General features: G+C 42.2%; 1 protein-coding gene and 1 long non-coding RNA gene across 3 annotated transcripts in view; one reads left to right on the plus strand and one right to left on the minus strand.

Annotated features, from left to right (window-relative positions):
* Nucleotides 1-2,377: 2,377 nt before the first annotated feature.
* LOC137771295 (uncharacterized) lies at nt 2,378-21,215 on the minus strand. Of its 2 annotated transcripts, XR_011075353.1 has the most exons (6): nt 20,850-21,215; nt 18,663-18,744; nt 7,931-8,054; nt 7,359-7,412; nt 3,516-3,642; nt 2,378-2,828 (listed from the first exon to the last, which is right to left on the minus strand). It is a non-coding gene; the product is annotated as an uncharacterized lncRNA (long non-coding RNA). The 2 variants fall into 2 exon arrangements; XR_011075354.1 differs by lacking the exon at nt 7,931-8,054.
* The window catches only part of SESN3 (sestrin 3), a 73,433-nt gene continuing 70,766 nt past the window's right edge, over nt 20,227-22,893 (plus strand). The window contains exon 1 of the mRNA XM_068554524.1: nt 20,227-20,573. Within this exon, the coding sequence (XP_068410625.1) occupies nt 20,496-20,573 (78 nt within the window). The 5' untranslated portion in view covers nt 20,227-20,495. The remainder of the gene's footprint in view (nt 20,574-22,893) is intronic.

Below are 22,893 nucleotides of genomic sequence, written 5' to 3' on the forward strand. Positions count from 1 at the left end.
CCAGTAGGCCTGGGGTGGGGCCCAAGAACCTGCTTTTCTTCCAAGTGATGCTAATGCTACGGGTCTTCTGAATCACTTTGAGTAGCCAAGTCTTACAGCACAGTTTGTCCCCATGTCCCCACTGCCTTTAATCCATCCCCTTCTTTCCATCCTTACAGCTATTGCCTTAATGGAATCCTTTTGCATCTCTTATCCAGATGATCTGATCTCCCAACTGTTCTTCCTGCCTCAGTTTCCTAGAGGTCCAACCCCTGGGTCTGACACCTTCAAAGTGTCTTTCTAATATGTAAACCCATCATGTTGTCCCTCTTCTTTAAAAACTTTAGAGATTCCCTGTCACCTTGTAGGAAAAAAGTCTAAGCTCCTCAGTATGGCATTCAAGGCTCTACCCTGCCTACTTTTCTGATCCTACCTCTTTTGTACCCCAATCTCATACCCCACACGCCTGACCTATCAAAGCCTTTGCAGTTCCACGGACTCACTAGGCTGTTTCATTCCTCCCTACCTTTGCTCAGGCTGCTGACTCTCCCAGAAATACCCTCCCCCTCCCCCAGCTCCATCTGCCTGTCAGAAGTCCACACTCATACTCTGAATTACCTCCCCTTGGTGGGAAGCATTTCCAAGGATTCCCCTCTCCAAGGAGAACTGGCAACTCCCTCATTTTCTTACCAAGTCCAAGCTCGTACTGCTCCCCACGTGACAGGTCAATAAATTGAGAGACAGTTTGCTGGGGCAAGGAGTAGGGACTTTATCTGAAAAGCCAGCAGGCCGAGAAGATGGTGGACTAGTGTCCCAAAGAACCATCTTCCCTGAGTTAAATTCAGGCTTCCTTAATACTAAAAGGAGAGGGGGTAAAGTCCTGGTTCCAGGATGTCTTAATTTCTTCTTTCCTGTAGCCATTTACAGGTGGGCCTGGTCAGGAGGTTTCCTGTGGGCTAAACAAAGGTATTTTAGCTTAACGCTCATCATATGGGAGGCAGGGTTCTCAGAGATGAGCCATTATGTATACCTGAAGCTATAGGCAACATCCCTTTAGTGATTAACTTGTAGCAAAAGCAATAGAATACGAAGGTTAAAGTAATTTGTTCTTCCCTATTACAATTTGGGTTTCACTGTAGCTGTCTATGCTGGACTGTCTTATTTACAGGGCAGCCTCTTCCTTCTGGGCAGTGAGTTCTCTGAGCACAAAACTTTCTCACCCATCCGTGTTACCCTTACACCTGGCACATGGGACACTTAAGGCATGTATAACACATATGAATGGATGTTATCATGCTTTGCTCCAGATGCCATATTTTAAAGGTGATGCTTTGACACAGTGGGGTCCTTCTAAGGAAGGCACAGCAGTACTGGTCCAGAATCCCCGTGACATGAGAAACAGTTCAAAGAACAGTCTCAACATAAATCCTGAAGAAAAGATGTGCCTGCACATTGTAGGTGCTCAATATTTATTGAATGAATGAACAAACGAGTCATAATAGCTCTCTTCATACGGAGCTGTCAGGTAGAAGAGAGCACACACGCATCCTGAGTTACCTGTAGCTCCCGAAGCTCCAACATTATATCTAAGGCAGAGATTTCGGTCCATTAAAATAATGAATTTCCTAACAAGACCAAGATGTACCAAACCGCACTTCCTCTAGGAGCCATCTAAATGATTTCTTTCTTTTACCAAGACAAAAACAAAGTAACACAACACATTCTCTGGACCAGTTAGAGTTATTTTTGTGGCAAATGACAGAAAAAAGTTAAGTTGTGGGTGATTTAGTGCCTCTAATGATGTATGTCATCAGGACCCTCTCTCTCCCGCTCTCTTTCCCTTTATCTCCCCATTCCCCACTTTCTCCTCTGTTGGCTTCAGTGTAGAGACTCCACACACAGCTCCAGCTCACTTCTCCCCAAAGCAAAGAAAGGACACGGTCCTCTGACAGGACCAGCTGGAACTGTAGCTGAACAAAGCCCAGTGGCCCCGGGAAGACGGTTCTCTGGTACACAGAGGATCACCTACCAGTGTAGGACCCAGTATACCTGGGGGAGGAGAATAAGATGGGACTGAGGGTGAAGGAGAGGGCAATTTCCTAGACTAACACTGGCTAAGAGTTACCCGAAGGAAAAATAAGAGCTGGAGGACAAAAACAGCACTTAGCCACCGCGGCCTGAACACTTGTCCCTATTCCAGAACTTATAACTGCATTCAGTATTACATTTGCCCATAATATAAATTCAGCTGACAAGCACTGGTTATTAAAAATTCCTGAGCAATTCAACCCACATTTTACTAACCTAAAAAGATTTCACTCTTCCTATAACATAGACTAGAAGACTTTTTCTGCGTTGACTTTCTTTATTCATTTCTTCAAAAAAAATGTTGTTACTGTATTGAGGATACAATGAGGAGGAAAACTGTCCTCATGAAGCCTATAATCTCACAGAGAAGGCAGCAAAGTAAAATGACAATCACAAAGCAGGTGACAAGTACTTTAAGAAAATAACTCGTCTCCATATTGCTGTATTGAGATAGAAAAAGATAAAGCGAAAGTTTCATCACACTCCTTTATGACCAAACATCGTTTTCTTTGTTAACACGACTAGCTGCCTCTCTGAGTTAGGATGTCAACTGGCTGAAATGTTATTTTGGCCGAAGTAATCTCAATGTTTCCCTGGCATAGCAGCAGAAGAAAAGGGATCCTCTTGCTTGGAGCGCTCAGTTTCAAAGCTGGAAGAACTCATGGATGTAACATTGCAGACACTGGAAATCAGCACCTTCAGAGCACAAAAAGCAACAGATCACTTCACGTGAAATCAGCAGCTCCTATCAGTGGCTGGGTCTATAAAGAATAAAAAAAGGAGGAAGTGAGGAGATTAGCAATGTCTTGATTCCCACACCATTTAATCCCTTGTGCCACCCGTACTTCCCACTTGGTCATCAGTTTCACTTATTTTTCTCAGGTTGATGTTTTGAACTTCTATCATGATCCCACAAAATATATGACCTCTCAGATGCCACCTTGGCTGTGGACATCCTTTTCTCTGTCCATAGTGACATGGCATACTACTCGTCTTTCAGAATCTGCAGTAGGTGAAAAGGTTTGGGTGATACTCTTTTCTCAGGCAGAGAATAACAGCACTTTCTTTTACTTGCCGCTCCAGCCTTGATCATATATTTCAGGTTATTTAGGTTTTGAGTGATGGCAGTGGTTGCTGAATTACAAAGCTCATCAGAATTCTGATCTCTGCTTCTCACCTTGTTTTTAAAAATTTTCCTGTCGCTTATTAAAATCTTAGTTGCTGTTGTTAAGTAGCAACTGTATTAACACTGAGTTAAAGAGACATCTAAAATAACTGCTCTGGATTATTTTGCTATCCCTTCTGCAGGAGGCATAGATGTGCTACACTCAGGTGATCCAAGAGGCAATGGGTTCCATTGTAATTGCTGTGGGCCCAGCCGGGCTGACATTTTAATTTCTGTCTCTTTTGTGGCTTCCATTATCCTGGGGGCCAAGGTAAGAACGTGCCTGGAATCACAATTTGTGGAAGGTTAGTGAAATTCTGGAACAGGGCCAGGACCATTCAGTGCTTGGGATGGATTTCTTGGAGTCTCTCCAAATGTATGTGTTGTCCATTAGTGCCACGTGGCCAGACCTGAGTTTAGAATAGAGAGAGTTAAGACAAAATTATGCTTACTGCAGCCTGGTTGTACAATGGAAAAAAACAGAACAGAGGTGAGTGGTCTGGAGAGGGTTGCTTCAGTGCTTTAGAAAGCTAGTTCCACAGAGGAATGCTCCCTGGGTGTATAAAGGGTTTAGGGTGCTTAGAAAGCAGTTCTTAAATAAATATAAAAGATGAATTACAGGGAAAATAATGGCTAAGACTGAAAAGGCTCTGGTTTGGGGAAAATGTTCTGCCTCCCAAAAAGAAGGTAGTTCTATGTAATGAATAAAAGCATGGCATTCTGGTTCAGCCTGGGTGGGTGTCCCAGCTTCACCAGTTATCAGCTGTAAGACTTTGAGAAAGTTAACTTCTCAGAAAAGCAGCAGTCTTGTGAAGTTACGGTTAAATGAGGTAATACATATCAAGTGTTTAGCATAATGCCTGAAACATAGAAAGTGTTATTTCAAGCCTTATAAGGAGACAACCTAAAATGTTATAATCCAGTGGCTTATAAGGTTTTGGGGTCTCAAACTACCTTGGGAATTTGATGAAAACTATGGATGCTTGTTCTTCAGGGGAAAAAAATGCACATATATAAAATTTTTATGCACGGTTTTAGGGAATTCAAATATACAAGGAAGTACAACCATACACTTCAGGTTAAGATTTTTTGTTCTAGGGCTACACTCATTCCCAAAAGAGAGAATAAAGACATCAGTTTTATTTATTTTTTATATTTTTTGATGATTTATAATTATAGTCTCAACTTTTTAGAATTGGAGGGAATTTTATCTAGTCTAAACCCCCCTCGACTCCCGCTTTTTAGGAATAATAATATTAAGGTCCTAGCAAAACTTGGTGTTTCAGATAAACAGGGAACTCTTTATCAATTTCACATTTCTATAATTAAAAAGATTAATTTTCTCTTTATCAGCTACCCTTCATGTTCCAGATGCTCCTTAAAATTTAGTATATTCCTACTCCATTTTTAGCCCTGTTCTCTGAAATACATTTACAGCCCTCAGAAGCTCACGTTCATTCAAAGCCCATGATATTTACAATGATCTTTTTTTCCCTTGTGTATATGAATTAGCATATTAAAATCGACTCTGCCATACCTGTTTGACATTGTGCTATTTGATCGAGAAGAGCCTTGCTGAAATGCGGTACTAGAGTAACAATTCCATCGGGCGGGAATTCAAATTAACAAAGACTTATCGGGCACCTACAATGGGACAGGCTCCATTCTGTGTACCTGGGATACATGAATGAAAAGAACTCAGACAGAGACGTGTGCCCTCAGGGAGCTTACAGTCTACGACGAAAATGATCTTTGCTTTTGGAAGGATTTGGCTGGGGTTGAGATTCTGTTCATGGGCAGGACCAGAGCTAACCTGAAAGGTTATTATCTACATGAATGTCACCCACGCCTCCATCACTGTTCCTCAGGGATACTTGCCTTCATTTGTTTCAACAATAGCTGACTCAGCACGGGCAGCACAAAACACAGAATGGCCAAAGTGTGCCTGGGCAAAATCCCACCATACCTTCCCCCTGGCCAGAGCATGAACTACATCAAGCAGCAAATAGGCCATGCTTAGGTAAGTCATCTCTAGGCTTTCCACTGCAAAAAATAGTTTAAGCTCTTCTCCTTTGCTTCCAGGATACTTTGGGTGACTTTTGAGGAGAATGTGAACAAGAGAGCAAAGGTACTGGGGTTGGCAGTTTGCTCTAGTGAGAAGGGAGCAGAAAGTAGGGCTGATGATATGGGAAAGAGTCAGATGAAATAAAAGGGATGGGAGATTGGAACATGAAAAATTGGAAGTAGGTCAGATAAGTGACACGCCAAAGGCAAGAGACATTAAAAGGCTCTGAAATCATGTGATCTTGTTGAATCTGCTTCTGGAGAAGCAGAGGTGACACAAAGTTGGTGTAGCTAACATGTCACCGGGATCCATGGGCTCTGAGGAATTCACCTAATCTCACTCTGAAATAGGGTAGAATGATGTCAATGAAGCCCTGAAGATAAAGAGCAAATAGAACAAAGCTGAGGGGGTGCGGAGCTGGCTCAGGAGCTGGCAGGTGGAGCTAGAGCCGCTCTTCACCCCCAGGTCGTTGTCCTGTCTCGGGGCTCAGATGGCTGGTCTTCACTGTGAAGATACTTTCGGCAGCTCCAGGGCTACAGAAATTAGGCCACCAACACACCCAAGCATCTGCCTTCCCTTTGCTTTTTCCACCTAGAAAAATCTTACCACTCCTTGTTACCCTCCACATCTAGAACCTTATCCTTGTCTGGCTAAATCTACTCCTTAGTTCTTTGAAAAAGGGGAGAAAATCTTCTTGATGTTCTCAGGAGGATCCAACTCAGACTTTGCTTCAGGCCCTTTTTACCTGAGATGTCACTGCACAAGCAACTAAGAACTATAGTGAAAAAGCAAAAATTATGTTCATGACATCTGAGGAAGGCGAAATCAACCTAAATGAGTTACATCATTTGTTCAGGAGAACAAAATCATTGTCTTATGACGTGGTAATGCGGTGACTTCTTTCTCGTGCACTCAGAATCTGCAAGCCGCAATACTTTTGTCAGATGAATCGCTTATCTCTTCTCCCAGTGAATGCTATGATAGACAACAGTATAAATATCCTGTAGATTGGGCCCTTGGTTTTGTAAACAACCATGAAATAAATAAGGCATTTTGCCTGATGACCAAGGCAGACTCATAAATAGGTTTCTATAAATGGAGGGTAATTGTAAAAGGCAAAGAGGAAAGAATCCATGGCTTGGTCCATGCTTTATATATCCTGCCCATTACACCTCCCAGAAGACCCTCTCAGCCCAGACCTATATTTAAAAGAAACTGGACCTATTTATAGTATGGTTAGGTTCTTCTAGAGTCATACAGAATACATGAGGTATATTATCTTTTGTGATTTTGTCCATCTCCCTAAAGGTAGTTACCTCCTGTAGAGTAAAACTGAGAATCATCAGCTATTGGCTAGTAGGCAAAGCTCTTGATGGCAAGAGCCAAGGCACTCTATCTTAGAACTCCAGCTCTTAAATGGGGATGATACGTCCCGTTCATTAACTGGCAAACTGCAGTTCTTCAGTTAAAAGCTTAAGGAATGGGACTTCCCTGGTGGTGCAGTGGTTAAGAATCCTCCTGCCAGTGCAGGGGACACGGGTTCAATCCCTGGTCCGGGAAGATCCCACATGCCATGGAGCAACTAAGCCCGTGTGCCACAACTACTGAGCCCACGTGCTGCAACTACTGAAGCCTGCGCACCTAGAGCCCGTGCTCCACAAGAGAAGCCACTGCAATGAGGAAGAAGCCCACACACCAGAACGAAGAATAGCCCCTGCTCAACACAACTGGAGAAAGCCCGTGTGCAGCAATGAAGACCCAACACAGCCAAAAATAAATAAATAATTAATTAATGAATTAAAAAAAAAAACTTAAGGAATGATTATGACTCACTATCTCTAGCTTGGCAAAAAAGAATTTGTTGGGAATTCCCTGGCAGTCCAGTGGTTAGGACTCCACCGTGCTTCCAAAAGCAGGGGGCTCCAGTTCAATCCCTGGTCAAGGAACTATGAGGAACTAAGATCCTGCAAGCTGTGAGGCACAGCCAAAAAAAAAAAAAGAATTTGTTGAGAGCAGGACACATAAAGGCATATATCCATGTGTGTGGACGCATACACTCACCTAATACGCGTGAGAGCCCAAGTCCCAGAGAAGATGGTCTTTCTTCATCTTCATCTAGAGAGAGGTTAGAATGGGGGTTACATTGTGGTCATTTAATTTCTCCAGACACTTAGGTTCTTCATTTTCCCACAGGCTCTCTGACACAGAATTTTCTGTCTTGTAATGTGATTGAACAGACTAACTAAAAGAAGACCAAAATGTACTTTGCGAACACAAGTGCAATAAAGATGTTTGATAATCAACCTTGCATGTTATCAAGTACTTGAGGCCCTTTTAAATCAAAACAAACAGTGGTAAATGGCATCAGGGAACCCAAAACATTAAAATTCAAGTAAATTTCAATTGTTATTGAACAAATATATTACTGTTGTATGAAAAATTTTAAAAATAATAATAGCTAACATTTATTGAGTGCTCATAATAGGAGGGACACTGTTCTATGCACTTTACATAAATTTTTTCATTTAATCCTCAAAAAACCCTACAAAGTAAGTACTAAAAAATGAAATTTGAAGAGTTTTTGAACAGTGACTTGATTATACAATACCGAGATGGAAAAATTTCACCCGTACAGAGTTCTTAGGTAATACATTTCAGGTCACAGCTGAAGTTCCACTTGTGTAATATATTTCCATTTGTTTCCATTCCTCAGCATTCCAATTCCCCATAGACATGTGACTCTCTAGATGTTCATGTCTTCTTGAAGAAACAGAAAATGCAAAGCGACAGGCCTTGAGTATACAGAAATAACTGTAGAGTTACTGCATCAACAGCAAGTCCAACACGACCACAACCCTTCTAGTATGGCCCAGGGAGAAGCACCACTTCCTTTAATTTCCCATCCACAAAGTTTCCAAAGGTGTGGCAAAAACAATCCTCACTGGTCAGGTGAAGTACCTCCTTTATTTTCCAAGGTCTTAGCAAATCCTAAGAACTATTTTACCTACAAGATAGAGAATGAGTTCAAGGGTGGCTGAGCTCAGAATAAGCCCAATATAAATGAGAGAGAGAGAGAGAGAAGGAGAAGGGGAAAGGGAAGAAGAAGAAGAAGAAGAAGAAGAGGGAGGAGGAGGAAGAGGAGGAGGAGGGGGAGGGGGGGGAGGAGTGGGGAGGGGAGGAGGGGGAGGGGAGGGGGAGGGGAGGGGAGGGGAGGGGGAGGGGGAGAAAAGAAGGAGGAGGAGAGGGAGGAGGAGGAAGGGGGAAGGGAGGGCAGAAGAGGGAGAAAGAGGGAAAGAGGGAAGGGGAGGGGGAAGGAAGGGAGGAAGGAGAGGAGAGAGAGAAAGAGAGAGACTTAGAAAGGGAAGAAAAAGCAGCGGCTCCTGCAGAGACAAGGCATGTGAGGCACAGGAATGGAAACCAAGAATATTCCAGATCTATTCTGGTTAGCTGAGTTGAGCTCCTCCAAGGCTAGTGATTGGCCCTATGGAAACAGATCACTTGTTGAGGCACATTCCTCACCTGGCAAGTTGAGTCAAATTAAAGCATTTATACCTGTTCATATATATATGCCTGGTCCCCTTTGTATTTCATAAAGACCACCACAGTGATCTTTAACCTGCAAACTGATACAAAGCTGCCCTCATTCACTTTATCTTTTTCTTGACTAACTACTTAGTTCTTGGAAACATTCAAGGACATTTAACTTTGATTTCTGTTTTTACTTTGTAAAAAAATCTTTTTGGTTCAAAAACTCTAGAAAATCATTAAACTGGGCCAGCAGGCATGAGGTCTGAATGAAGGATAAAGAGTGGAAAGGGAGAAAGCCTTTTGTCTCTCAAAGTTTTCTTCACAGGCAGTTGCTCACGTAGACACATTAGAATCACTTTGACATTAAACTTGGAGAGAAGCAGTTCGGCTAATAGATTACTGATCTCCATTCTCCAACTGGGAACACAAAACGTTCTAAAAAGTTTGAGAGCAGACTTTCTTAATGAAACATATGCTTAATGAAACGTAAAATTTTTCTATGTGCAAAAATCAAAATGCGGTTTTCTGGCTCAGCGCATTCCAGTTCTTTCTTTTGAATGTCTGACTTTTCACATCCATTTACTAATGAGAACTAAGAGTAATACTTCCTATTTGTAAGTGCTTGACATGTAAGGGAAGGAAGATGGTTTTAGTCTCTTTTGATTGAAAGAAACAGGCGCACTCAAGTTACTTCACAAAATTAGTGGTGGAAGGAGATTCAGATAGGGGTAGGGGCGGTTACAGGGATACATAGCAGGGACCAGAACTGGAAACACCCAGGATCGAAGGCACCTCTAAATACCAGTGTCTTAATGTCTTCGCTTTCTTTCTGTGCATTGTCTCTATGATTCTTTTCCAACCAGCTTCCTCAACCTTTACTCTCTATCTGTTCTGCCCCTTCATAGTTTTAGCGTCCATATGGTTCATGACATCCTCTCACAATCTGACTTTGCTGCCAACTGGCCTGGTGCCTTACTTTCCAATTGCTGAATTTCCCAGAAAGGCAACTGATCGGCCCAGATCATCATTTTAAGCTAGCCCATCCAGATGGCTGGCCAGGTCACAGAATGTCTGTCTTCCAGCAAGCATCTACCCCTTGGTCCACTCATCTGAGACAAGGGGCAAACACACAGTATAGAGCACCATTGTGTAGAATGAGGCCACAAGCAGAAAGATTTCCTTAGAGGAGAATCTGGATGGGACAGGTTGAGATAAAGATCTCTAGTTCGCTGGCAGATTATGTGAAAACCAGTTCATTCATCTTCTTTCTTAGAGGAGCTAATCTCAACCAATCACAATGGACCCAGACCATCCTTGATACAGCATGTAAGAGGAGCAATGGCAACTTACTTCTTTCCTCTCCCCTCTCCCTCAACTTTATCTCCATTACATCCATCACTTTACCTTTATGACTAACCAAGTGCCTAGGAATCATCAGACTTATATATCAAAACATTTGGCACTTCAACTTAGAGTGTCAACAAAAGTATTTTTCACATCCCAGGATCATTTAGTTTTATTTTAGAGTAACATGCCAGTGGGCAATAAAATATTAGAATAGGGAATAATGCGTATTTCTTTTCCTACTCCCATAGCATTGATCTCAGTAGGAATCCAACTACTGGAGGTGCTCACACTGTATTTGGTGGATGTTGGGAGATCTAAGTCAGTGGATCTCACAGTTTGGTAACCTATCACGGAGAATTAGTTCAAAGAATATCTACATTATTCTGAATGTACAATGCCAAGGCAGGATTGAATAATACTATAAACACTGGCATCAAGCAAATCTGGGTTCAAATCTCAAATGTCTTGTAATAACTGTGACTTTGACCAAACTTTTAATCCCTATAAATCATTTGAAAAATGGAGATAATAATAATCATTTCATAGGCATTTTATAAATATTAGGTAAGATAATGTATATAAGATATTGCAAAATGACTGATACATAGTAAGCATTCAATAAGTGGTAGTGGTTGCTTCTATCACTATATCTATTATGATTATAGTATCATTACCATGGATGTTGTGGGGATTAGAGAAAATAGGTTAGAGATATGAGGATTACCTTCAAATATTTTAGAGTCTTAAGAGAGATAAAATAGATGTACCTCTTAGAAATGGTGCCTACATTTAACTTGCACATGCACGGATGGAACTCATCATGGTGGTGGCCTGAGTGAGAAATGTCAAGTGTGAAATAATGATGTTAAATGATATTCTTTAATCTGGAAAAAGAAGTTAAATAGGGATAGTGCTTCTTAGAAAAAGAAAGGAGGATTGCTCCCAGCATAAAAGTTTGTCTACTGTACTGTAAAAAGTCAGGATTCATAGGAGTTTTATAACTGGAACAGGAACTATATGAAAAGGAGAATTGAAACAACAAGATGAGAGTTGCAGATGGAAAAGACCTACTGGCTGGAATATGGGGGAGTCACTGTCAGAAACAGTGGACACCCCGCCACTTGGGTTTCCATTTTACTTCCTCAGGGAGGCCTGGACCAGGTTAGATTCCCCTGCTCTATGTTCCCTTCCTGTGTTTTCCCTACTGTAATACTCATTACATATTGGCATTACTTGTTTGAAGTCCATCTTCTCTGCTAGATTATCTGTTCTGTAAGACCCTGACTCTCATGTTTATCACTTTATCTCCATGGCTAGCCAAGAGCCTGGCACATGGTAAGTACTCCACAGACATATGTTGAGGAAATTAATGTGTGACTGTGGGAATGAATTGAGTAATGAACGTGGAATTAAAAGGTGATTTCATTACATACCCTTCTGTATTGTTCTCTAGTATTTATAAGGGTTAATCCTATCCTCCTGTTGACATTGTAAATTGCATGGAGACACAGCAAGAATTCTGCATCATGTGTCTCCATCACTACCACTAAGGCATCCAGTTACAGGCATAAATGCTCAAAGGAGCTTTCTGAGTTCTTTGCTAATAATTCTCTTACCCTCTCTTCTCCATTTTCTATTTATCTTCTACACCAATGCAGAGATTATACCCCAGTCTCCCTATTAGATTATAAACTTATCTTTTGTTATTTTTTGTCGCCAGGACTTACTACTTGCTGAGGGTCCAATAAATAAATGAGCAAATAAAAGACTATCTGTACAGCATGTATTTCAAAGCATACTCTTCCAAAGTTGCAGCCTTCCAGAATCTTACAAGATGCTATTGTGATTCCAAGCTTGCAGCTCATGTGGGAATGCCAACATTTTATCTTTGAAAATGCTGTGTTTGTTACATTTATATAATTGTTGAAAGTTGCTTCTTGCTAACAAGGCAAATTTTACCTTTGCATGAAAATCATTTTACGGTTTTAAGACAACTTGGGAATTTTATTTGGTAAAAATATGTGTACTCGCTTTCCAGTTAACAAACTCTAATACATCCAACCATTTCATCCAACAAGCACTTTCAAGCACCTCCTCTTAGGTTCCAAGTACTTGAAATACTCAGATGAATAAGACTCATCCCTGGATGCTCCAAGTCTGTATGTAATTGTCACTTTCAGAAGGCCTGAAAGTTGAAGTATAGACTGTTTCCTTCTAAGGGTCCCTTCAATCCCACCTCAGTTCTACATGTTGATTTACTGCAAATCCTTCACAATAGAATACTATGTCATCTAAGATATCCGAGTCTAAAAATTATAACTCTTCTGTGCTCTTATTAATTGGATCCTACTCCCAAACTCCTTCACTCTCATGTGGATTTTTGTTTTATTCACCCACTTTCCTTTCTAACACCCAGACAGCCAGCATATTTCACAATGATCTTTCCTTAAAATATATAAAATTATTTCTCTATCTCAGTTTCCTTACATCTGAAAGAAGGATATTGAGAATTGGGGAGAGTGAATTTAGATTATCAAGGAGACGAACAGACTCACAGAAGAAATAAGGGAACAAAGGAAAACCAAGGCAACTCTGGGGATTTTTGGGACTAGAGCTGCTTTTACTTTCTCCCTGCTTACTTGCAGAAATTCTCCTACTTCTCCTATCCTACTAATCCTGCTTGCACTAGATTCTCATGGAAATCCTAAGACAAAACAAATTCACAGAATTTTAGAGCTTGGAAAGGTCTTTGCAATTCTCAGACACGGATTAACCACAAATTTATTAAAATTTAAACTTTAGTGTCCATCACTAGCACTGGCCCCTTCCAGGGCCCTTGGAGAGGCCAGAGCAATGTGTTCACGTGGTCATATTCTTAATTAAATTTCAAAAGCAAGCTATTTTAACCATTATTGGTAAAGACCATAGTCTCTTTTCACTTAAGTTACCTCTTTCAAACTCTCCTTCATGCTGGAAGAATTGGGAAGCCATGTGTATTTTTGTTATTCTGGCTAAGGGAACGTTAAGATGCAGACACCTTTAGCTTGGGTTTGGTGGGTTATATAGAGAGAGCAAGATCACAGTCATTTCAGTGTGTGGTTGTTGTTTTGAGTTGTCCCAACGTAAGAATGGGTTCTAGGAATATTTCTATCGCCCACCAGGCCAATTTACATGCATCAGGTCACAAAGATGTAGGTTGGAGGACATTTCATGATGCATAAGTATCCTAGGGCACTAGACTAGAGAAAAATATTGAATTACCTTTCTATTTTCTCCATCGAAGATAACATTTCAAAAATCATTGTCATATGAAGAGGAAATCAAAATATACAGCCCAAAATATGTAGGGAAAAAAGTAATACAGGGTTGTGTCAGGTAGTTAATTAATAGAGATCTGTTATTTATTTGGATTTTGTGATGTTTATAGTATTTTCAACTTTTTAAAGTTTATTGATTCTATTGCTGATTTTAAATAAGTATTTGGCTTCATAAATAATTTTGCATCCATAGTTTTATATTCTTTTATTAAGGCAGGTCCCCACATTATATAAGCTTCAATTTTCCTACAATCTGGATTTGGCCCTGACCCTACTTAATCACCCTTCCACATTTAATAGATAAGAAAACTGAGACCCAAAATCGCATCGTTTACAGCACTACTGAACTAAACCCTGGGTCCTCTGACTTTCTGTCCATTGCTATTTCTACTACCCTACATTCCCTTCTGAGAAGTACCTTGAAAATCAAAGATCTTCACAGAAAAAAAAAGAAACAAATAAAAAAGATCTCCTGACCACAGTATATAATAATAGTAAATATTTATATAGCATTTCTTATATGCTAGGTATTGTTTTACAGCGCTTTACATATAGCTTATTTAATCCTCAAAACAACTCTATGACTAAGCTAATATCAATATCCTCTTTTCAGATGGCAAAAATCGAGACATAGAAAAGTTAAGTAACTAGACCAAGGTCACACAGTACGTAGAGAACATAACATCCTTTGTATTGTGGCAGCTAGCAGCAAACATTTTCTGAGGGCTTGCAATATTCTAGTCACTTTGCTGAACACTACAGTGCGTTAATCTCATTCAATCTTCACAATCACTCTTTGAGGAGGTAGCATTATTACTCAGTCTTACAGATGAGGAAACTGAAACCTAAAGACAGTAAGTAACTTGCCCAAGGTCATATATCTAGTAAGGGGCAAAGTCAGTGCTCAAATCCATATCTGACTCCAGAGCCCAGGCTCTTAGTCTCCATGTGATAATGCCCATCAAAGAAAACACTCTCGGGCTTCCCTGGTGGCGCAGTGGTTGGGAGTCTGCCTGCCAATGCAGGGGACGCGGGTTCGGGCCCTGGTCTGGGAGGATCCCGCATGCTGCGGAGCAGCTGGGCCCATGAGCCACGATTGCTGGGCCTGCGAGTCTGGAGCCTGTGCTCCACAGCGGGAGAGGCCGCGATGATGGGGGGCCCGCGGGTGGAGGGTGGCCCCCACTTGCCGCAGCTGGAGAGGGCCCTCGCACATAAACGGGGACCCAACACAGTCATAAATAAAAATAAATAAATAAATAAGTAAAATTTAAAAGAAAAAAAAAAAAGAAAACACTCTCATGGTCCTTCTACTACTGCCACATTCCCCTTGGTCCCTTTCTCCTAAAGCTACAATTAGAATGGGGATGCGGGAAGACTTAGAATAAGGAGAGGGGTGAAGAGTGTAAAGGACATAATAGTCCCTTCTTAGACAACTATCCTTCCCATTGTGTACACACACACACACGTCAGGGTACCTAGCTATCCATCATGATATTCCTTTTTTAAATATATATTTTTTATGGAAGTATAGTTGATTTACATATCATGATAATCTTTACATCTGACCCCTTTCCTCAACTTTTGCTATAGCCAAGAGATGACAAGCTTCTTTTCAATTCATATTCTATGATAAAGTTAAGAGGGACAGTCAGCAGATCAGTAATTTAGGTATTTAGGTGCTGGAGACAGTTTATAGAGGTGGCGAATCCTTACAAAGATCAAGAAGATAATGTAAATAAAGTGGCAAAATAGAACCCAAAAGAGTGACAGAGATGTTGGTAAACTAGAAAGTGCATGTCCAAACCCAAATAGCAGGTACTGGGTTCCAGCAGACGCTTGCCATGTGGCAGTATGGGTCCAGTGTGATCAGATCTGACAAATTTTCAAGAGACGCCAGAAATCTAGATTTGGGGGCGGGAGGCGCAAAATCTCCTAAATTATAAATATTTAAAGTAATTCAATGTTTAAAAAGCACTGTGCTGGCTAACATCTTGCAGGCCAAACAAACAACAACAAACCCACATCTGAGGGTCTCGCTCGCCTTTGCAGTCTGCTTTACATGGGGTTAAATGCAGGAAACTCTGAAATAGGAAGTTAGAAGAGAAAGCCGACAGAAATTTGGATGTTGGTGGAATATTTGTTCTTTGAAAAATGAGCTTTGGTAAGAATAATTTTCTCGGTGGAGGTGGGTGATGGAGGGGGTGGGATGGGATTGGGCACCTAAGCAGTGGCCTTTTTGGAGCAGATCTTCTTAATTTCTCCTTTGGAGTAGTATTGGTCTTGGGCCGCAGGAATCTAATGAACAGCTCAAAGGGAGCAATCAATTTATAATTGTGTGAAGTACAAATTCCTTTGTGCACAAAACAAATTACAGTATTTGCAAATTTGTAAATAATGCAGGACTTTCCCTGAAATCCAAAGGCTTTGGGTGCCCCCAGGGGAAAGAAAAAGAAGTCTGAAGAAGCAAAAGGTTAGAAAATGACCTATTGTCTCAAGAAATGGAATTTAAAAAATATCTTTAGTAATTGATTTTTTTCAATCGAATCCTTATTTAGGAACTATAAAGGGGCCCATTCTTAGGTCAGTAGAATGAGAATATCTAGAGAAGTAAACAGTTTTAAGTCCAAAAGTCACAGCACGTTACTAACAGGGTATCTTCTTTCAAAAGCGCCGAGCATAAAAATGTGCCTCAACCCTCCCTCCCTACACCCTTGGTTTGTGGTAGGAAGTTTCATTTTATAAAAGAGATAGCAAGTCCCAGTTATGATCATTATGTACAATGTCAGAGAAGGAATTGGTGACAGATAAGGACACAAATCCAATCTCTCTGCTTTGCAACAATAGTTGATTTGTACCATTCAATTCACAAATATGTATTGGGATCCTTTTATAAGTTCCTGTAGCTGTTATTAGAGATTCAAAAGAGATGTTCTAGCAGAACTTATGGTGTACTGAGGAAAGTCAGAGTGAAAACTCCTTATTTTCTCCAAGATTTTTTAAGCACTTCTCTTAAAGTTGGTTGAGCTAGGAGTTGGGAGTGAATAAGTGAATGTAGTCCATCCCTGCCCTTAAGGGGTTCACCAGTCTAATGAGAACATAGAATATGAACCAATCATTTCAGTATTGAGCTTGATGTTAAGGAAGAGGTATAGGAAAGCACTTTGGATGCTTTGGCAAGTGCATATTTCTACCGGGAGATCTTTCAAAGAGAAAGAGATAGAGGGCATTCGAAGTAGAGGTAAGTGGACTATTGACTGGCCTTCTGTAGGAGAATGACAGATCAGATTTGTGCTTTCAAATGATTCTCTCCCCTGTGCTCTTATTCACTGTGAGTTGGTTGCAAATTGGTTAAACCTTTCCACAAAATCTTTTAGCAAATTGCATCAAAAGCCTTAAAACATATTCATATCCTTTAGGTTAGAAATTCCGTATCTAGGAATAAAAGATGCTGCCAGAAACTTACATATGAGGAAGCTTATCAGAGCATTATTTATAATCATGAGAAACTGGAAACAACCTACATGTTCCATAGTGGAGTAATGGTTAAATAATTTACGGTACATCCAAGCCATGTGATTTTATGCACAACTAGGAAAAAAAAGTCACATTTAAAAAAAAAAATAGTTCAAAACAAGCAAAAACTATTTTTAAATGATGTAAAATGTTTAATGAAGTGTCATTCTCATTTTGTAATTAAAAAATTAAAAAGTAGTGCTCCACATTGGTTGTTAATTTTCACCCAGATCCTACTTTCCTAAAGTTCTTTCTTGTTTTAGATCAACCAGACAACAAAAGGGGCGGAGTTTTTCCTTGCTCTGTACAAAGTTCAAAGAATGGGCTTTTGTTTCCTTCCCTCTTAACTAACAATGTGATCCAGGATTTGCAAGTCACTTATTCTCTAAGTTACAGTCTCCTTCTGGTATCCAGGCTAGCTGGGAAAGAAAGGGAGGTCAGGTGAGGAATGGAAGAGAAAGGAAGGGTCCAGAAGTTGAACATTACCGTGAGAGCGTAGAAGAAGGATGATGGGACTGAGGGTGTGAGAACCAGAAGAAAGGGTGGTCATTGTGTATTGAGAATGAGTTACTGGATTGGAGATTTCAGGGGTGGGACACAGACACATATATCGTGGTTCAATAGAAGAAATGTTACAGTGCAGTACATGGTTGACTGCCAAATAAATGACAGTATAGACAATGTTATAACAGTTTGGAGGATTTGGTGGAGAGGGCCATCACTTGGTCACATACATGTATATGACCATGGATCAATGAAGAGATTCCTCTAAAACCTCCTTTTAGCAATCTTTGTTAGAGGGTATAATTGTATAGGGCTGGCCTCTCTTGGCCTCCCTCTTGAGAGATTTAGTTATGGAAGAACTTAAAGGACTTCACTGTGAAAGAATTTTAGCTATTAAATAGAAGGAAAGGATATAAAAAGTATATGATAGAAAATAATTTGAAGTTAAAATACTGTTTGAGAAAACTCAGTCTCTGCACAAAAATTCACTTCATCCTTCAATTTCTCCTTTCCTTTAAAATGTATTCACATAAAATCTGCTTTACAAGCCAGGAATATAACTCAAGATATTTACCACTAAATGGGGACACATATGTGTTTCAGTTCTTAGGACAACTGAGACTTCCTTTCTCCCTGGATTTCTTGGATCTCTGCGTTGAAGTGTACGTAGTAATTTCTCCCTTTGCTGAATCTTCTTGCTTTTACAGTTTCTTCTAACTGCATGTTATACACCTTCCCCACGCCATTGCTATTCTAGGCTCTATAAATCTGCACAGCACCAAGAAAACTTTAGCTATCACTAGTTAAATGGATCAACACATTTACCCAACCACATAACTTAGACCCTTTGGGGGTTTTCCAGTCTATTTTAATCTATTTAAACCTGACACTGGCAGATTTCCATTTCCTTTGTTCCTTGTGTAGACTTGGTTTATGCCTGTTGGTCTCTAAAAGGGACAGAGAGGAGGCAGCTGTCGAAAAATGAGGAGATTGGCAGTTTTAACCACACAATTTGGTCTAATAGCTTTGATATGCTAAACTTGCTAGCTCCTCCAAGTGTACCTTTCTGATTTTGCATCACAACACTACACTGAATCCCTAAGGAAACCAGGGTAGTTTTTTAAAAAGAAAGGGAAGAAAAGAAAGAAATGCAAACCAGTGAAACCGTTCTTTTAAACCATCTCCACAGATTCATTCTGCCAACTGCAGGCCTTCACAAATCCTCGTACACCAGAGACCTGTAAAAAAGGAGAAGCAGAGAATACCGATCGTGTTCTCAACAGCGAAAACAGGTGATGTCATAACGCACAGTCCTATGTGGTCCCGGCCAAGGCCGGGTGGGGAGCTGGGGCGCCAGTGCGCACGGAGCTCCGCGCCAGTGGGCAGAGCAAGTTATCTCCGGGGTCCGGAGGGCACCGGTGAGGACCGGGCACCAATCAGGTTCTCGCTCGGAGCCTGCCTTTGTTCTCACTGGGGAGCAGGTTTCGGGGCGTCTCGCGTCGGGAACCAGCATTCGACTAGCATGCGCGCTGCTAGCTCCTCGGGAGACCTGGCTCCCCCACTCTCCTGTCCCCCACACCCTGCCAGCCTGAGCTTTCCCCAGTTACATCTGCGTTCTCTCCCCAGAGCGTGAACGCCAAAATCCTAAATCCATTTTTAGCTTCGGAAGAGGCAGGTCCAGCCCAACAGTTTTAAATGGCAATTTGTTCTCTGAACCTTCGCTCCCAGGCAGAGCTCCATGCTCTACGTTTATCTAACCAGCTGCCTCAGAAGGACTTTTGGGTGGAAGACAACCCTGTCTCTTTGGCCTTTTCGTGCTGGACAAATAAAGGAATTTTCGTTGCTGAGAGACTGCGAGAAGGGGCTTTAGATGGAGGAGGAAACCGCTCACCTACAGGTTTTGGGTCTTTTCTTCCCTCTAACTCGATTAATGGTACAAATATACTTCAACATCTATCCCCTACCCGCTGCCGAAGCCTCAGGTAACTGGTCTTTTGCAAAACAGGGCTCACGATAAATGATGCATAAAGTTCTTTGAGATCCTTGGATGCAAAGTGCTACGTGATTGCAGTCTTCTTTATAGCTAAGCTAAGATTTTGGTTAAGAGAAAGCCTAACCACTGCCCTGACGGTAAGAACGTTTTAGCTCCCCCCAACCCCCACCCTTTCTCAAGAAATCAGGAAATATTTAGCTCAGTCTTAGACCCACTAGCGAGCTCTACCTCCCAGTTATTTATCTCATTCCCTCACCATTTCTGCAGAGACCTAGAGCAGGGGCTGTGCCTTGTCTTAGGGGAGGGGCTGGGCTTCACGGGGTTATTTGCATATGACACACCCTCTTCCTCCTATTGGTGGAGCAGCACACTGTATTCCCTCCCACCCCACTACCTAACTAACCCGCCATCTCCCTTCAGTTCTGAGCCTCGGAGACAAACTTAACTTGCCCAGAGATTCAAGGCGTCTTCGGCCTCTCTGATTGGCCGGTGCAGCTCCCAGCCGGGCTCTAGTTGCTCATTGGCTGTGGGTTAGCGCCCGGGGGGCGTGGCCGGAGCGGTCCGATTGGCGGGAGGGGGCGGTGCCCGAGCGTGGAGGTGGTGAAGGTGGTGGGGAGGCGGGGGCGGGGCCGCACTGAGGCGCTGCGGCGGCGGCGGCGGAGGCGGCGGCGGCGGCAGCGGTGGCGGCTGCTCGTCCTAGCCTGGCGGGGGCGGGGGTCTGGAGGATGGGGGCGGGTGGAACAACGGGCCGGTGAGGAGCAGCCGCCACCGTCTCCGCCGTCGCTTCGGCAGCCGCCGCGGTGGTCGCTTCGGGCAGCCGCTCGCTCTCGGGGCGTCGCCTCCCATCCCGACATCCCGCCCGGAGGACGCTGAGGCTGAAGCGCGGCCGGCGGCTGGGGGACGGTCCGGCCCCTCAGCTGCGCGGGCGGCCGCAGTGACAGCCCGGCCCCAGCCCGCCGCCCGCCCTCGCCCTCGCCCTCGGTGCCCGCAGCCACGATGAACCGGGGCAGCAGCAGCCCGTCGGCCGCCGCCAACTACCTGCTCTGTACCAACTGCCGGAAAGTACTGCGGAAGGTACGGGCTCGGCCTGGGGTCCGGCCCGAAAAGGGCGCTTCCTGCCGGCCGCGGCTCGGGCTGCTCGGCCCCGGGGCGCACTCTTGGAGCAAGGCTCAAAGGGATCCCAGGGCACCTTCCCTACGCCGAGACCCAAAAAGGGGGCATGGGTTGAGACTGGAGGGTTTAGCCTGCAGCTGCTTTTGATCTCTGCCGGGACAGACGCTAGTTCCCAGGGGTTGGGGATTTGGGGGCGCGGGGGGTGCCTGTGGTCTGTTCCTCCGTTCACCTCCCTACCTTGCCACCTCCGGCCTGCTCCCAGGGCGGAGGGAGGGACGGACCTGTTCGATCCTCCTCCCAGTGCTCTTGATGGAGGTCGGTGTGAAATCAGAACTGCCTGGTCTGGTCCAGAGGAACCTGGCTCCCTCTTTGCTGTGCCTAACTCTTGCGGGTGTTGTTTTTGTTTATTCGGTTGCTTCTGCCTTCCTTGCACGCTTTCCCCGAACACTCCCTTTTTACATTCTTTGGATGGTCGTCTTGTGGCTACAGTTCGATCCTGAAAGGAACTGGTAAAGCAGCTTGAACTTTATGCCCATGGGAAATGCTATTCGACGTTACAGTTTCTCAAGCTGGGGTTGGGGGAGGTGGAGACTGAGGTGGACGTGAGTTATCCCTTTTTAGCACTTACTCATCCCCAGCACCCCGGTGTTGCTCCAGAAAAATCAGACGCACAATCAGCTTATTGCTTCCCAGAGTGACTGATAGAAAGTTTACTCCAGTATTGTTTAGCTTACTTGGCTTATTCGCTCCGTTAAGGCGGGTGGGGTGAGGGGGCTGTGAAAAGATGTCGTTTTAGACTGAGAAAAGCTTTTAATCAGACTTTAACAGCCGCCACTGGGTAATATTATAATCAGTTTATTCTTCTCGAGACTCTATTTTTACATTTCATTAAGTGGAAACAGTAGTTGAGGTGCTTCTGTTTGTCCAGTACAAATGAATTAAAATTGCTGAGCTGTGCAAATGCGTCGGGACTGAAAGACTAAGACGAATACGGCACCGTTTTTAGTCAATTTCTCTAAATACAGTTCAATTAGGATTGTTCTTTATATATTAAAAAAAAGAAAAAGAAAGAAAGCATGTAAGTAAGCAAGCTCAAATATTTGCGCTCTTTGTCCAAAAACTGTTTTTCTTCCTCTGTGGGTCAGGCCAAGTGCCAATCAAAGTTGTTTTTCAAGCCTCTTTTCCCTGCAGTAGGGCTGCTGCTTCCCCCCCCCCCCCATTTTATTTGCGAGCACGAAGAAAGCAAAAGGATTGCATATTTGAAGTTAATCAGACAGTGAAATATGCCTTAAATTGTGTTTATCGGATATGTTTTTCTTGAAACAGATTTTTATTAAATGTGCATGTTGGGTATGTGCAGTTATTTTTTTCCATAAACTCTGGGATCAAATTACAGTTGATACTTGCTCAGCTCATTGTAGGGCAGCTCGTGAGAAATGTAATGGATCAGAAGCGCAGAGCAGCTTAGTTGAATGTTAACTCTTTCACTTCTGGGCCAGATGGCATCTGAACTTAGCTTTTTAAAAAATGATGATGATGATTTTCCAACTTTAAAAGTGATGTTATGTCTTTAACATGAAAAAAAAAAAGTGTTGTTGAGACATGTTTGATTAAACTAAAGCCTGGTTTAAAAAAAACAGCTAATTTTTTTTTAACTGAATAAGGGAAAAAAGAGCTGTATTGACTTGGATTTTTTTTAATGGCTCTGGCAATTTGGTGGACTAATTAAATTTTTGGAGGTAGTATTAAGTTTCAAAATCTATTTTTCTTTTGAGAGAACCATGGCTGTGGATCCATGACCCTTTGCTAGCTTTCAAGACATCTTTATATCTTTCTCTTAGCTTTTAAGAAACTATTTCTATTTACCTAGAAAGAACATCCTCATTTCTAGCTGTTATTAAAAGACAGAGGTAGTATATGGAAAATGGATATTCACCATTTTCAGATCTTACAATTGCTATGCACACCTCTGCTAATTCCCAGTTTTTAGTAACTCCAAGGTATTTAATATTGATTCATGCAGTAGCATGAAATAACTTTAGATGGAAATGGGATTGTTTGAGCCAGTTATGGCATGACTTGGCAAACATTTGTAGCTTTTTAAGAGTGCCTTAAGTGCTCTTAAAAGATATCAAGTGTTTAGCATTTTAAGTTCTTCATCATTCTAAAAACAGCATGTAAGAGTTTTCTAATAAAGAAATGGTTTTCTTTTTGATAGAAAGTATATAACTCTAAGCAAAATTCATCTATAGCGCTCAAAATGGGATTCTCTGGATTTATC

The sequence above is a fragment of the Eschrichtius robustus genome, chromosome 11, assembly GCF_028021215.1.
Source record: "Eschrichtius robustus isolate mEscRob2 chromosome 11, mEscRob2.pri, whole genome shotgun sequence".
NCBI classification, from domain to species: Eukaryota; Metazoa; Chordata; class Mammalia; order Artiodactyla; family Eschrichtiidae; genus Eschrichtius; species Eschrichtius robustus.